The 16,422-nt window shown below is 35.9% G+C and overlaps 1 protein-coding gene across 8 annotated transcripts in view; it reads left to right on the forward strand.

Moving 5' to 3' along the window:
• The window catches only part of LOC145680653 (uncharacterized), a 197,969-nt gene that overhangs the window by 106,062 nt on the left and 75,485 nt on the right, over window positions 1-16,422 (forward strand). The window contains exons 4-5 of one of the 8 annotated variants that reach the window (XM_081751430.1): window positions 806-1,005; window positions 12,302-12,469. The exons of 5 other annotated variants lie outside the window; for them this stretch is intronic. In XM_081751430.1, the coding sequence (XP_081607556.1) occupies window positions 806-1,005; window positions 12,302-12,339 (238 nt within the window). In that variant the 3' untranslated portion in view covers window positions 12,340-12,469. Of the gene's footprint in view, window positions 1-805; window positions 1,326-12,301; window positions 14,093-16,422 lie in introns of those variants that run through there. 2 more of the 8 variants (XM_081751425.1, XM_081751424.1) reach the window with 2 other exon arrangements.

Below are 16,422 nucleotides of genomic sequence, written 5' to 3' on the forward strand. Positions count from 1 at the left end.
ACGTATCTGCTGCGCATTATTATACCTGCTTTTAAGCTCATGTTTCGTGTAGCGGAATGGAGGAGGAAAGCAGAACACCATCGAACAAAACCGAAGAACCGTGTACGTATATTCTCTAAATTCTTAGATGATTGGACCCTTTAACAGCAATCAAGTTAAATGGAAATGTAGAGAGAAGTATAGGCCTACAGACCGTAGTAACGAATTCTGCGTTTTTGATTTTGACGCACTAAATTTTAGTGAAACCATTGCGTATTCCCAGCTGTTTCTTCTGGTCTCTCTCTCTAAATTCGCACAAATATGCGTACATTCTGATAGATCTTTGATTTTTTTTAAAACCTTTATCATTTATTGCGTTGTTTTTTCATCGCCTCCATCTGCCGTTGACCGGAGACCTTGCCACAGCTTCTCGTCTGTTTCTCAAGAGTTCAGTGGATTTAAGTCCGATTCTAAATTTTCTTATTATTGTTTTAAACTGCTAAACTTAAATTACTTTAAACTGGTATACTGCCAAATCAGACGGAATTAAAATACTCATATCTTTAAAATAGTTTATAGTATATGCTTTTAAAAAATAATAAAGAATGGAGATGAATGCCAATCTGCTAGCCATTCACGGTCATCATGTCTAAATATTTTGTTTTTAAATAAGTACAGAGTACAGTGATTGTTTAATGTAGTTCACCCTTTTTTCTTAAAAGGTAATAAGTACAAATCACTAAAGGGGAGTTACTTAACTGATTATAAATGGCTTAGTTTTCATAGACACATTTATATTGGCATACAAATATTGTTTTATTTTCAGCTCTAAAGATGTTGGCACAAAGACAGCTGGAGGGATATATCGTTGTTCTTGGTGTCCGAAAGTATTTTGTTTCCGATCAAAACTTGAATATCACAAACGAACTCACACTGGGGAGAAGCCATTTCCTTGTGGTGTTTGCGGAAAACGATTTAAACAGAAACATCACTTGAAGGATCACATGATTACTCATAAGTTCCTGTGTAAGTTTTGTGGTCATTTTTTTCCTACTGCAGACGAATTGCAAGACCATTCTATCATCTGTCATGGTAAGACTCGTGATGGAAATGGTAAACAAGCTTACAGCTCAGGGGGAAAACTCTGAGGTTGCAACCAAAATATTTTGTTTGAAATTGGCTCGAATCCAATGTTATGAACTGTGTACTTATCTAAATTGTAGTGAACTATAAATTGAAGAAAGAAAGAAGAAAATATGTACAAACACTTTTGTCACTTGCATTATTGAAAAGAAGAAATGGATTCAAATTTCACAGCCATCGGTGTTTTAAAATATGAGTGAATAAATATTGTTGCGCTACACTAGTTCAGGAGGTTATTTTCGTATCTATTTTCCCTAAATAGTTATGCTTTTAAAGTATACCACTCTATATAAGATTTAATGTGTGAAATGCATAGTTAAACATAATCTTGGTATTTTATGGATGACATTGAGAAGATTATTATTGTAGATTATTCAAACAGTGATTTTTATTTAAACCAAGGTAAGTACTAGAGTATAGCGATATCCAAAATTTTCCTTAATTCGGATTCCGAAAAAAATATTTTGTGGAATCGAAAATTTCACTTTCCGGAATTTAGAAAATTCCGGAATTTTTCCGACCGAAATTTTTCCGAAATTCGGATTTTTTCGAATTCCGGAATTTTCCGAAATCCTGATTTTTTCCGAATTCCGGAATTTTTCTGATTGTACTTTCCAGATTCCAGAAAGTAAAAATTCTGTAAATGGCCATCCCTACTACCATATTATTAGCGTATAGTGAAAGAAAGTTTGAAAATGAGATATCTACCAATCGATTGATTTAAGAGGCGGCGGTGGCTCAGTGGTAGATCGTTCACCTCTGGTGCTTGGGGTCCCGGGTTCTATCCCAGTTTCCGCCAAATGGACTTTCTAGTGATCTACAAACACCGTGTGCATGGGTTTCCTCGGGGTTCTCCCGTTTCCTCCCACTTTCTTCATTCCACAATTTCGTTAATTTCTCATCATCACCGTCTCTAGTGTAGCCGGCATAACCGTGGAACGTAAAACTTAAAAAATTTATTTATTTCGATAGATTTAATTGACCTAAACAATATGGTGAGTGTAAGTGCTCATGAATAGTTTTGGAGAAAACCGGTAATTTTTGTTTTTTTTTCTTTTTTTAAATTGAAAATTGATACTGTACGATAACGGTGGCACCTATTAAGATAAAACTGAAACTGAAGTATACTCCCACCAAGCTTTTCATTGTGACACTAGCAGTAGGAATACACAGCACTAGCACTGAGCATAGTTACTGAGACATAGCCCAAACTTGATTGACTCGTAATCTTTGATTTTTATTTTACTGTGTGTGCGAAAATGAGACCTATATGGATCGATAGAGGACATCAAAATGAACTAATTGACAGGGGTAAATTGTAATACATAGCTTTGAGAAAATCAAGAAAGAACTATTTTTATGACACTATGAAATTCAGATACTGATCAATTTAAATAAAAGAATTGTAAAAAAAAAGTACAGCTTACCAGATTAATATGATATTTCGTCCTCAGAGCAGCTCTGATAGAACTTGGAAAGGAATCATAGAGGTCGCGACTGGTAGGAACTGGAATACTACACTGTTCTGCGTGAAATGCATCAGTTAGTTCTGTGAGAAAGAATGGAGGCGGAAGTCTGCGCTGGATTTGGGTCTTCAAAACGGATTAAACAAACCTCAAATGTTCAATTATGTTCTCCGGAATTAGGCTTGTCAGAGATGTTCAACTTGATCCTAATGTTCCTCAAACTACGCTACACGTAACAGTTTCGGCTGTGTGAATGGACACATTATCGTCCTGGAATATGACGTCATTGCCCGGAAACAACATCTGGACTATATAGAATGCACGTAGTATGGCGAAATAATCACGGGCAGTAAGCTGACTGGTAAGCGTCAGCACAGGATATTGCGGCCTACCAAGGTCTATCTACAGAAGGTTATCTGGTAACTTTTGTCCACCAGATGGCAGGCAAGTACTCTCGCGTCATCAAGTATGCCAAACTTTCCCGCCTTTTCCTAGCAGACGATCACGGGCAAACTTTCCTTTAGTGAGAAACATCTGAAGTGTCGTTTCGTAGTTTGTTTTAATTTTATTTTTTTCTTTACTTATCAGTAAACCAAAATTTATTTTAAGAGGAAGAAACATCCTGTGACTGAACTTTGTGTTTAGAAAGTAGGTGAAATTTCAATAGATTTACGTGAGTGGTGAGTGAGTGACTGTTTTATTTGAGTGGCTGAGTGAGTGATATTATTTTAGGTGAGAGACTCAATTTATTTGTATTTATCCATGTAGTATATGCCATAAATAATGACCGGAACAATCTGTAGTGTCGCAATTTGTAAAAGCAATGCGGTACAGGCAAAAAAGACTGGCGAAAAGATATCTTTTTATTGTTTTCCTAGTGATAAGAGCATAAGAAAAATATGGGTTCAAAAATGCCACCGAAAAGACTTCTTCGATCCCACTAACAAGCGAGTTTGTAGTAAACACTTTACACATGATGATTTTGAGGACGCACTGATGGCTAAATTGACGAACACGTTACCCAAACGTTTAAAGAAGGACGCGGTTCCATCGTTAAATTTATTGCCCAGCCAGAATAATGCGGGGTTAGAATTCTTAAGCGAAAGAAGGGAACGATTTCAGAAGAAGCAAAATAAGGAAATTGTAGAGGAACTTCTTGTTTCACCCGTGCCAGACCAAAGTAGCTGTTCTTCAAATAATGTCGAATCGTTGAACGACAATAAATATAGTAAATTGGAAAGTGATTACAACCAATTACTTGAAGAGGCCAAATTGCTGAAAGAAAGATTAAAAGATGAGGAGATGCAAGTGAAGATTTTGGCAGCTAAGAATTTGGAATTGGAATCTAAAATTTTACAGAACGAAAAACAAATTGACCAGAGAATAGATGAAATTTTAGGAGAGTATTTAACAAAAAATCAAATAGAAATTCTCAGAAAGAAAAAAACGAAAGCGCGATGGTCAAATGAGGAGATAGCTAAGGCATTTACTCTTAGATATTTTAGTATTAGAACGTACTTATGTGTTAAAGACATATTAAAATATCCTCTTCCGGGTATTTCTACCCTGCAAGGATGGGCTACGAATGTTAGCTTAAAAAATGGTTTGTTGAAGGATGTAATTGATATAATGAATATTAGTGGTCAAACCAAAAGTGACCTAGATAGAATTGTAGTTCTGAGCTTCGATGAAGTCAAAGTTTCATCTATTTACGAGTACGACAGTAAAGATGATGAAGTTATTGGTCCACACAATTATATGCAAGTTATAATGGCAAGAGGACTTTTCAGTAATTGGAAACAACCAGTGTACATAAGCTTTGACGAAAAAATGACCTCAAAAATACTCAACGAAGTTGCTACTGCTTTACACAACATAAAATATAACGTAGTTGCCTGTGTGTCGGACTGCGCGGGGGGAAATATGGGGCTGTGGAAAGAACTTGGAATCACTCCAGAAAACACAGTTTCCATCCGGTAACAGGCGAAAAAATATACTTCTTTGCAGATGCTCCTCATCTTCTGAAATTAATTCGCAACTGGTTCTTGGATACTGGCTTCGTTCTTCAAGATGGCACCGTGATCACGAAAGAACCTATAGAACACCTAATCAACAATGCTACTAGTGAAATAAGTTCTTGCCACAAACTTACGCCATTACATTTAAACTGTGAAAGAAATCAAAGACAGAATGTTTTGCTAGCGGCTCAACTTCTATCTCACACAGTTGCAACTGCGTTAAAGCGATATCAATCTGGAAACAATCCTGAGTTAGCACGAAATGTCGCAGCGTTTATTGAATTAGTAAGCCACTGGTTTGATTTGATGAATTCAAACAATCCAGTCTGTCAACTGCCTGCAGGGCAGCCATATGGAAAAAATTTCGAAACTCAAAATGAATTAATACAAAATATGACTGATATGATTAGAGGAATGAGATGTACAGGGAAAGCATCTCTCCAGATATTTCAGAAAGGAGTTCTAGTGTTATCAAAATCTCTCTGTAACCTCTATGAAGATATTAAACAGAAGTACGACATATCATATCTCCTCACACACAGATTAAATCAAGATTGCTTGGAGAATCTTTTCTCTCAAATAAGGACAAGAGGTGGGCTTCATGATCACCCGTCACCACTTAATGCCCTTTACAGAATAAGAATGATTTTATTGGGAAAAAGCCTGGATCTGTCCAGAAGCATACCAACACACAAGGGAGTGGGGTCCAAAGCGAATACCTGTTTGTCAGTGTTCTCAGGCAAGCGAAGATTAAACGACGGGAAATAATTTGTAACCCTCCGATGCAAGGCAAAGAGGATGAAGAAAGTGTCCAAAGCAGCTCCTCTCTATCTTCAAACAATTCGTTTCCAACTGTAGCAACAATGTTGGAAGAAGATGGGTTAGAATATCTAGAATATCTAGATAGATGCGGGATATCTAGCCAAAAAACACTTGAAAGAATTCCCAGAGCTGGGCGATTACACATACAAAACTCAAGACAACAGCTTTCATTCCTACAGTATACCATCGTGGGTGAGAAGTTTCTTTTGGTGGTTTAGTTGAACCTTCTTCCGTTTGGATGGAAAATGTTATATATATATATAAAAAAAAAAAAGACAAACTCTTCCAGCAATATCATGGAAATACGTTCAAATTGAGAAAGCAAGTTGCATTTTCAACATCAAACTTTATTTCCAACGAGCTGCGAGAAATTCCACGTGTGCTGATTAGAAGCTTTTGTAGGCAACGCACTTTCATTCGCGTAAGATTTCTTAATCAATTGCACACAAAAGAAATAGTAGGTCCGTCATTGAAGAGAAAGTTTGGCAGTGGCCGTGACAGAAAAAATGTTAAAAAGATCAAGAAGCTTGTTGTATAAACTGGAAAATTGTGGTGAGCAGACTGCACAATATTTTATGTTGTATATATTCAGTGTATAGCGTTTTTTTTTCTTTACGAAATAGTTATATTTTTCGGGAAAGATCCAGACGTAACTGTTGCGAATTAAAATTTAATAAACATTTTGTGATTAAAACACTTTTGCGGTAAACTGGTTGCACGATATTTTACGTTCATTTAGTGTGTAGTGTTGGTGGTTTTGTGAAATTGTAACTGTTGCAAAAGAAACTGACTGTAATACAAGCTAGATTTTGTGGTTAGTGCTTCTTACATCGTCATCGATCGACTCATCTGGAATTGTTCTAGATAGAATACTTCGGAAAGGGAAGCAACAAATAGGTAAGTGTTACTAAACACATGTTTAATAATATTTTGTCAGTGTCACCTGGTTAAAATTTCTTGCTCGTCCAGCAAAAATCCCAGCAAGATTTTTAATTTAGGCCCCAGAGTTGTTTGCTGATTATGTTATTTTCCTTAAATGCACGCACGAATGCAATGACGAATGTACTTTCTTTTCTAATAATAATAATAATAATAATAATAATAATTGTACTTGCTTTACGGAGGCTGCATAGTTAAGTGCTTGATAAATACACTTATTGCGTTAGATTCTTCATTACTCTATTAACCAAGGCGTAATGTGTCAAGAATAAACAGCGAAAATGTTTCAAGTTCGATCCTATTGCATGCGGTGATAGCAGAAGACGGAAACCCACGCAGCATACTCGGTGACGTTTTCCCGCCTGCTCTCCTATTGGCTGAACGTTACCAGACAACCTTCTGTAGATAGACCTTGGCGGCCTACAACATTACAGAGCCGTCGCCATGTTTCACGGTTGTGCGGAGGTACTGCGGATCATACACTTCTTTGCTCGTTCGCCACGTACAAACACGGTCTGTGGTTTGAAATAAGATGAACGATGATTCATCCGACCATATCACACGTTTCCTATCACCAGTTGTCCGTATTGCATGGTAGAGCATCGTTGACGTCGTGCCGAAACGTGATGGTCTCTTATCAGCGGTTTCACCCGTGCAGCTAGACTCCACATATCCATGCCACAAATTCACGGTAGACTGTGATTGTTGATAGGCTGTGGGAAATGCTGCTTGAGTTCCTCTGTCACTTGCAGTGCAGTCGCACAATGGTTCTGAGTGACGATCCGCTTTAATGTTCGACGGGACCTGTCACTGAGAGTTTTCCTGATTGCTGTTCCTCTTCGCCGATGTGGCTTCACCGTGAGTTTTATAGCACGTCATGGCTTTGGCTACTGTCCCTCGGAACACACCCAACTTGCCACTTTCGTCACGTTCGCTTCAAATAACTGAGCGTGAACAATTTGTTTTCTTTGGAAATAAGAGAAGTCGCCTACCGTCTGCTCTGTTCACTGCACATTGCCGTTCTACTGATCCTCACATAGTACGGAGTTTGCCCTAACACATCACCACCAACAGCGTGGCGCTGCTTTTATTGCTTGAGTTTACCAACCAGACATCTGACGTGTTTTCAAAACCAGATTTTCCCATTAAATTTATAAGTATCTATATGTCATTCGTTGCCAATAAAAATGAGGGTATTTATTTTGCTGACACAGGTTGTTTCTTTATTTATGTAAAAAGTACACTGTCAACGAGTGTATTGTATTTATTGTTGTTTGCCTGTTTCTAACGATGATACATACTCCTATCTGTTACATACCTACTGCTTGTAATATCTGGCCACGACTGATTTTGCTACTTCTTAATTCAGGTAGCTCCTGAATTCCCTTCCGATGCTGAGTTAATATAGCAAAATCTGTACTTCACTGCACGTAGTGCGCTCCAAGTGCACTCACTTTTATCATTGATTACAGGGAACACCACAATTATCGTCACTATACAGAAACATCAAGTGATAATGTAAATGAATACCTGCATAACGAAACCATAACTTTCCCTAATCCTAACTTCCAACATTTCCCTTCATCCCAGTTTCTTTCTTTCCAGTTTTCGTTTATCTTTCTTGACCGAGCTACTTTCTACCTGACCATTGCTTTGTTGGCTTAATTGTCCCAAGAAAGTAGTCCATAACCTGCCTTCTGTTGGGGTACTCAGAGGAGACAGTAGGAACCAAAGGACAAATGTATAGTTGAGAATTCATTTACAACTTTTATTGCACTTGACGTTTGAATGTTGAATCCAGTTTGTACAAGTTGAGTTAAAATCCTGGCAAATTAAAATTTTACAAAATGGATAATGTGTAATAGACTGAGAAATAATTCGTATATATCACACTGTATACAAGGTGAGGTAAAGGTCACAAATAAATATTTTTTTGAAAATAAAATTGATAGCACACTGTAGTTATTTAGTATCGGCAACATTTTGGGGCTGGTGGTCAGTAGACATACCTCCAATTATAAGAGTTTAATGTATATTGCTCACTGGTATTCATTGAAACAATGGACTGAACACAATGATTTCTACGTATATTTCCATAAATAATAGCTTTTGTGCTGGTGAAATAGCTAACGCGCCCGCTTTTTGTGCTTGGGTTCCCGGTGAGAAAGCCTCTGAATTGGAACACACGATGGTGATTTAGATTTCACCATAAACTGTAGCTCCGCCTCTTATACAACCTCGTGCTGAAAGGGATGATAAACTCCAACCCAACGAACCAACCAATCCATAAAAGTATTTCATGCTTATTGACTTCCGATCCTAATTCAAAATTAAGCGCATCTTCTATCAAGCGAAACTCGGATAGAAAATAACTATGCATTTTACTACTATAATGCGGAAACTGTCATCTATATAGCAGATGAGTGATTCCTGCAACGCAGGTGAAATTGCTTTTGCGATGTCCGAGGTTTCAAGAAAATGTAGGAAAAATAGGTTATAGTGAAAATACAGATATGTGATTTTCTTTCCAGTATTGAAGTGAATAATGCTTGTCGTCCCCGAAGCTGTTCATATATAACAGATGCGGCAGTGAAACGGGCTATTTTGAAACCCTGAAAATAGTAAGTTACGTTAGGAATAAAAAAAAAAACGAGAGTGGTGCCATCTGGTCAAAACAAATCTTTGTCATTGACCCTGATATTGGTGTTCAGTTGAGATGACGTTGTGAACCGGTGAACAATGAGCTTTTGCTGTGAAGGCGAGACTACGCTTTTACCGGGAAATTTTGGAACTCATGAACGACAACCCAGGCCTGTGCGACAATCTGATCATAAGAGTGTCAGGCTTTGTTAACAAGCAAAACTTTAGATACTTGTCACGTGAAAATCCTAAGCCAGTTCACAGTCAGAAAGTGGTAGTGTGGTGTGGCGTATCATCATCATCATCATCATTTTTTTTTTTTTTTTTTTTTTTTTGAAGACGATCGCGGTAATGTTGTTTCTATGAATACAGAATGTTATGTTCACATGTTGAACCGTTTCCTAGTGTCACAGCTTGCTGATCTTCCTGTAACTGCAAACACATTTTTTTCAACAAGACGGTGCAACATGCCATACCTCGCGCATTTCCATTAACGCGCTACAGAACATTTTTTTTTTTCTGGTCACCTCATCTCCAAGAACGGAGACATTCCCTGGTCTCCAAGATCCCCTGATTTTTCAGCGTGTGATTTCTTCCTTTGGAGTCATTTGAAATCTGAGATCTTCCGGTGTGACCCACCACATACCATCCAGGAACTGAAGCATCAAATTCGCGAGGAAGTTAATCGAATTTGAGTGCCAGTCCTGCGAGATGTGATGTCTAACTTCCGTAAAAGACTTGGAATGTGTGTGCAGGAAAAGAGGGACCACCTACGTAATGTCATTTTCAAGTGATGGACCTTTTGTGTCGTGACATGTCTGTGCAAGATGTTCAAGTTGTTCAGAAACATTCCTCACAAATTGCAAGCATTGTAAATTCATGTTGTAATTCTTTTATATCGCTGTGAATAAATTTGTATCGCTGGTGGAGGTTTCAAAATCGCCCGTTTCACTGCCGTGCCTGTTACAACGATGAGTGCCATTTGCGGTGAAATTGAGTCTTTAAAGATGGAGTAAGTTGGGGTCAAACCACAGAACGGTATATAGGTAGTTTTATTTTAGAATTGTACTTGCAGATGGCAATGGAAGCTTGTTTGGTATGTGTGATTGCATTAAATTGCATGGAAATGTTGAACTTTCTTTCTTTCTTTCCAGTTTAATCGAAAGTTAGAAAATGTCACTTATCATTGTCTTTTCCCGAGCCGCTTATATTTCTATGGAAAATACTGTAACTAGACTCAGAACGTATTATGATGTCTGAAGAAATACGTGTAGTGCGATCCAGTGATGATACTAATGATCACGGCAGAATTCTACACATTTCTCTTTGTTCATTTGTTTGAAATTGTCTCTCCCCAAACTGAAGGCTATGATGTGTTGAGTTACAGTTTAAACTAGGATCTAGATTATATTAAGACATTTTTTTTATTTTGTGATATTAAAAAATAAAATTGTTTATAAAATGACTTTTTTTGTGAAAGTCTTCCGTGTTTATAATGTCTGTTTCTTACTTTCACTATTTTTACCAGGATGTTTTTTGATACTTTATTTAAAATATTTCACTTTTACTTGTTTATTGTTTGGTTTCTCCGAAAGATTAAGAAAATACTTCAGTTTTTAATATCACAAAATAAAAGAATGTCTTAATTAATCCTCGGCCCAAAAAAGTCGTTTCGTCACTTCATCTGTTCTTTTGAACCAGTGACGTAATTAAATTTTAATATCACAAAATAAAAGAATGTCTTAATATTAGCTGCCACAGGGAGTTGGTCCTAGTTCTCCCACATCTATGTCCATAAAGCCGCGATAGGAACTTGAAATTTGGACATTGCATAAGACTTGTGAAGTAAGGTGCCAGAAAGGAAAGAATTTTGAAAATTTGATGAGAAAGGGTATGCAATAGGGATGACAATATATTAGGATTTCCATATTTTTGAATCTTTAAAAGTTAGAGAAATGAAATTTAGTATATGGACTTATCATTTAAGATAATTACACACGTATTTCAGCGTCTTTTGATACTTGGCCTAGAAGAAAAGAAGATGTGGTTGGAAATTCGACGTGGAAGGGTGGAAACGAAATTGCAATTATTACAAGGTGTCGATTTCTCAGAATTCCTTAGAATTACAGATATGAAATTTGGTATTTTGACTTTGGTAGATCAAGAAGAGTGTGATGTGATACTATCAAGATATAATTTTAAATAGATTGATAATAACAATGTAATATCCATGGCTTACTATATCTCATATTGCAACTGATTTTCGAGCTTTGATCACTCTTTTCAAACTTTAAATACGTTTGAATTATTTCATTAAGAGTTACTTATATCATTGAATACAATACAGAACTTAGAATATTTCACGACTGAGTTGCCATTTTTGAATTCTTATACCAGTAGGACTTATTAGAATTTAGTTTTACTAAGAAGTGATCTCAATATATTATGTTTAAATCGAATTCGTGGTAATCTTTATACATATGATTCAAAGTACTCAATGTGTAAATTATAGGGAGGTATGTACATATGCTACTTTTAATTTGACAGAAATGCTAGAGATGTTATAGATGCAAACTTGAATTTCGATTTGGAACTGGGAACCATAAAAGATTGATTTTAAGAAATAGCAATTATCTATAAGCTAGGCTTTTCATACGTGGCCCAAGTGTATTGCATTTTAATTTTTCTGTTGAGTATGCTCTACTGGTCAGAGAAAGTTGACAAATCCAGGTACATGATTTGAGTTTGTGGAGTGAAAATAGAGAGAAGGAAGAGCTCAAAGACACGATGTTGTTCACCACAAACTTACGTAACTTTGTACGTACATTACTAGGGCTCATTTTCACTTGAACTGTCTAAAGAGGTGCCATGCTTTGTATTGAATTTGTTAAATTTGTATTCAATACTATTGAAATGATAATTGAATCACTTTATATATTAGATGCTGTCTAACGCTCAAACAAAGAGTTAAGTACATACTGTAGTTGTGCTATATTTTATTTCTCACTAAAACTATGGAGCACTGAAACTATGAGACGTAGAACTTAGTCACTTGACTTGGAATCTGAATCACGTGTTCCACCGGGAATCATATTCAAATCAGTATACACCAGCTAACCACTCAGTTATACCACGGGCTGACTGATTGGTTGTTTCCGTGTTTTGAAACATTTTCTTACTTTCGAGCAATAGAATCAAACTATTTAAAAAAAAAAAAAAAAAGCAAAATATTATATGTTGGTTTTGAAACAGAAAAGATTGCTATGAATTGTCATGTGCGTATTTTATTTTCAGTATCTTCACCACTTCTTCAAATGACATTGAGGACATGAGGAGCTCTGTAAGGTCTGGACCAGAAAATCAGCTAGTTTGCCAATGGTGTTTTAAGACATTTGCTTTTTCATCTCTTCTCGAAAGACACATTCGTTCGCACACAGGGGAGAAACCCTATCCTTGCTCAGTTTGTAATCGACGTTTCACCCGAAAATATCATAGGAATCGTCACATGGAATATGTTCATTCTTTGACAATAGCTGAAACAAGTCATGTCAAGTCTAAGTATTCATTTATAACTGCATTAAAATATAAATGACAAAATTATACATTTTAAGCAAGCGACGAAAGGATCGCTCAGTGAGAAATAGCTAATGATTTACAGCTGGAAACTTGCTATATAGTACGTAGCTAATTTTTTAGTGGAAATTCTGATACCAATGAGAGTTGAAGGACGACACTGCATCAAAAGGCTATACTTCTACATGTATTATTGAATACTAGTTGTTCAAATTCCATACTGTATTTCATAGCTTATTTGGACCAAAATCCTCACCTTAACTTGATTAAATTCCCCACTTGCCAACCTCTTAACTATTTTGAGTCTAGGGTTGTCTCTTGGCTAAATTGGTATTGTTGGAACTTTTACTACGAAAGGCTCTGGCTTTGGAAAACTAGTTTGTGAAATCACTGTCTTAAGACATCATCACATCTCTTTAATATTCCTTTCCAGCAGCTGCTTCACAATTCTTTTAAGTGCCGTAAAGCTAGTTATGCGGGAAAAAAAAAGGAGAGGACAATGCCTTTGCTAAAATTGTGAGCAAGGGGATATCCCACTCGTTATCCTGGTTACATCCTTAACAGTTACAATAAATGGATTAGTTCCTTCTGATTTCTTCTAATTACCACGAAGCAGTAACATGAAGAGTGCAGTAATAGTTACAATGGAAAGAGACTATCATTTATTGTTTGTATCGGAAAATAAATTATTTTATTGATCCAAGGCAGATTCACTAACTACAAAGCATATTGAGAGACAAAACTGAAGGTATTGCAGAAACTATTTGTAGAAACTATTTGTAGAACAGGCTGTTTAATTCTCTTTGCACGTAATCATGCTACTTGAAAATGTATGTTTTATACTCAAATTAGATAAAAGCTACTCTGGAAGATTAACATTACTCACGCATTTCTTTAGGGTATATCAATACGTACGTTACTTATCCACTTTAGCAAAAGCGTTATACCTAGGTGTATTGTTTAGCTCTTAGCACCTCGAATTCGAGGTATTTTCGGTACATTTGTGATAATGATGAGCACAATTTAAACTAATTTGTTACGATTTTTACGAAAAGTCAAATTGTGATAAAGACGAAAAAGAGTCAGTTACTGTTGCTGAATCATATTTGCAACATGTCCATGAATTGTTTGAACTTAAAACTATTTTCGTTCGCTTTAGATTATAAAAGAAATAGAGTGTATGTAAAAAATAATCTTGGAGCCAAATATTGTATTCGTAGTGTAATATTATACTGGGTTGTAATTTTCGAAAATAAATTAAAACATATTTTTAATAAGGACAGAGAAAATATTTTTGATAATTCTATGATGTTTTATGAAATCATGTAAAATAAAATACCTGAGTTTCAAGTGTAATATTGAGTCACGTTCTTAAGTTTCTGGAAAAAGTAACACCACATCAGTGTAAGTACTTTGGGAGCCAATTTATTGTACTTTGTTTTCGATGTAAACATTTGAAGGTATTTGTATTTTGTCCTGTTATTGAAAGTAACATTCGATTGAAAGTATTTTCATTGATTTGTTATTGATAAGAGGAACATATATTATTATTATTATTATTATTATTATTATTATTATTATTATTATTATTATTATTATTATTATTATTATTATTATTATTATTAAATATTTAATATAATTATTAGCATTGAATATATTTAGTATTTATATCACTTTTGGTATTTGCTAGAGAAAAATATACACAATGACAATATATTAAATATATACATAATACAAAATACATTTATGTAGTGTATTTAATTAAAGATTTGACATTTTGTGAGAGTTACCTGAAAAATACTTCGGCTGTAACTGTACCTATTAACTAGTTACATTAAAAAAAAATCTTATACGTGTATCTAGGTGTTGTTTTTTCTGTTATCTTGTACCTTGCTCAGATAGTTTTATTGTGCACTCATGCACAGAAAATTTTGTTTTTCAACTTTGGCTAGTGTTGAGTGATTAGTAAGCAGAAACGCTATCATTCCTTACAAGAAATGTTCTCAAAAAATATTAAAAGTAATAAAATAAGAAAAAAACAAGCTTCGATTGAGTGTATGCTGTCGAGGAATTTTTATAGTTGGAGAGCACGTTTCCGAAAGGAAATTCACAATTTCCAGTAAAAGAGGATGGGTTAAGGTATGGTTAAGAGATGGAATGAAGTAAAATTTTGAATCTATTGGTTTAAACTTAGTATCTGGATTGTCTGCCAATTGACTTTTGTAATCAAGATTTCATACACAATTATAGAAACAAACAAAAAAGCCATTTTCTTTTGAGGCTTGGAGCGCCGCGCTACGGCTAGAAAAGTTAAATATACGGTTAAGCAGTAGAGAGCTCATTCAAAGAAGTTCTCAGTGGTTGAATGAGTAGAGTAAAACTATAAACTCGCATAGCATTTTGGGGGGCGCGGTGGCTCAGTGGTAGAGCGTTCACCTCTGTTGCTTGGGGTCCCGGGTTCGATCCCAGCCCCCGCCAAGTGAACTTTGTGGTGGACAAACACCGTGCTCGTGGGTTTTCTCGGGGTTCTCCCGTTTCCTCCCATTTTCTTCATTTCACTCATCTTTCATCATCACCGTCTCCTTTAGCCTAACCGGCATAACCGTGGGACGTAAAACTCACAGATTTCATTTCATTTTTTTCGCATAGCATTTTGATACCGAATCGAATCCCATTTCTTTTTCTTTCTGTCGTTTTCTTTTCGTTTTCTGTACCTTTTTTTTCATTTTTTTAAAGAATAATAGAACATTCTAAGCAGAGGCGGATCCAGGGGGGCGATCGGGGCGATCTCCCTCCAGAAGAGGAAACTTTCTTATTTTATATATAAATAAAACCCATCCCAGAGCTTGGAGCTCTTAAAAGTAGTTCTAAGCAGGCCTGAAACCAGCTACAGAGGTTTGGGGGGCCATGAATATGTTAGAGGGGGCAAGTCATTAAAATTATATTATACATATCTAAATTGTGTTTTTTGTATTTTGATTTGGAGGGGCCAGAAAACTGTAGGGGGGTCAGGGCCCCTAGCCCCCTCTGGTTGCGGGCCTGGCTCTAAGTAGCAGTATTACAACCCATCGCCCCCTAGAAGTCCGTCCTGGATCCGCCCCTGATTCTAAGATTGTCAAGATTCTAAGATTGTACGGACAAGAACTGAAACAATAAAATTTTAAAAAGTTACTTTTGTTCTTTTTTTTTTTTTTTTTTTTAATTAAGTACTACCTAGAAGCAGAAAACTTATATAAACAAATAAACAGAGTGAGACAGGAACACAGACACGACACACTATACAAGATTGTTTGCAGTCTTACTGCGAAAGATGATACACAATGAATGAAATAGAAAATACCGCCTTTATCAAACCACCTGATTACAAATTTTTGTAGTTAATCTTTTTAACTTTTTAGGATGTTAAAATTCTTAGCGAGTGCATATTAAGCAAGGAGTGCGGTCATACCCACAAGTTTGGCTACGGAGTGGGGGATGATTTTTTTTTAAAAAACACAAATAAATATTATAGGTTTAGGTGCGTGAAACATGGCTACTTGAAAAGAATAACATACAGTATATATGAATCAAAACAATACAATTTGAAAAATACAATTTAAAATACTGATATTAAAAGGCTACAACGAAAAGGAGCAAACAACCTTTCTTTTCTAGTGTGAGAATACATTACTAATATTTCATTAAATTTCTTCAGTTACGGATTATCAACTTATGTGTCGGTGCGTATTCTTTTTTCTCTCCTCTCTTCAACCATAGGTTGGTGGGTAATATAGATAATATTTAAATCTTTTTCCAGTCTTGACGGAGCAGTTTGAGCGATTGGAACGTTGTCTTCTTCCTAA

This window comes from Thermobia domestica, chromosome 3, assembly GCF_964235325.1.
Source record: "Thermobia domestica chromosome 3, izTheDome1.hap1.1, whole genome shotgun sequence".
Lineage (NCBI taxonomy): Eukaryota > Metazoa > Arthropoda > Insecta > Zygentoma > Lepismatidae > Thermobia > Thermobia domestica.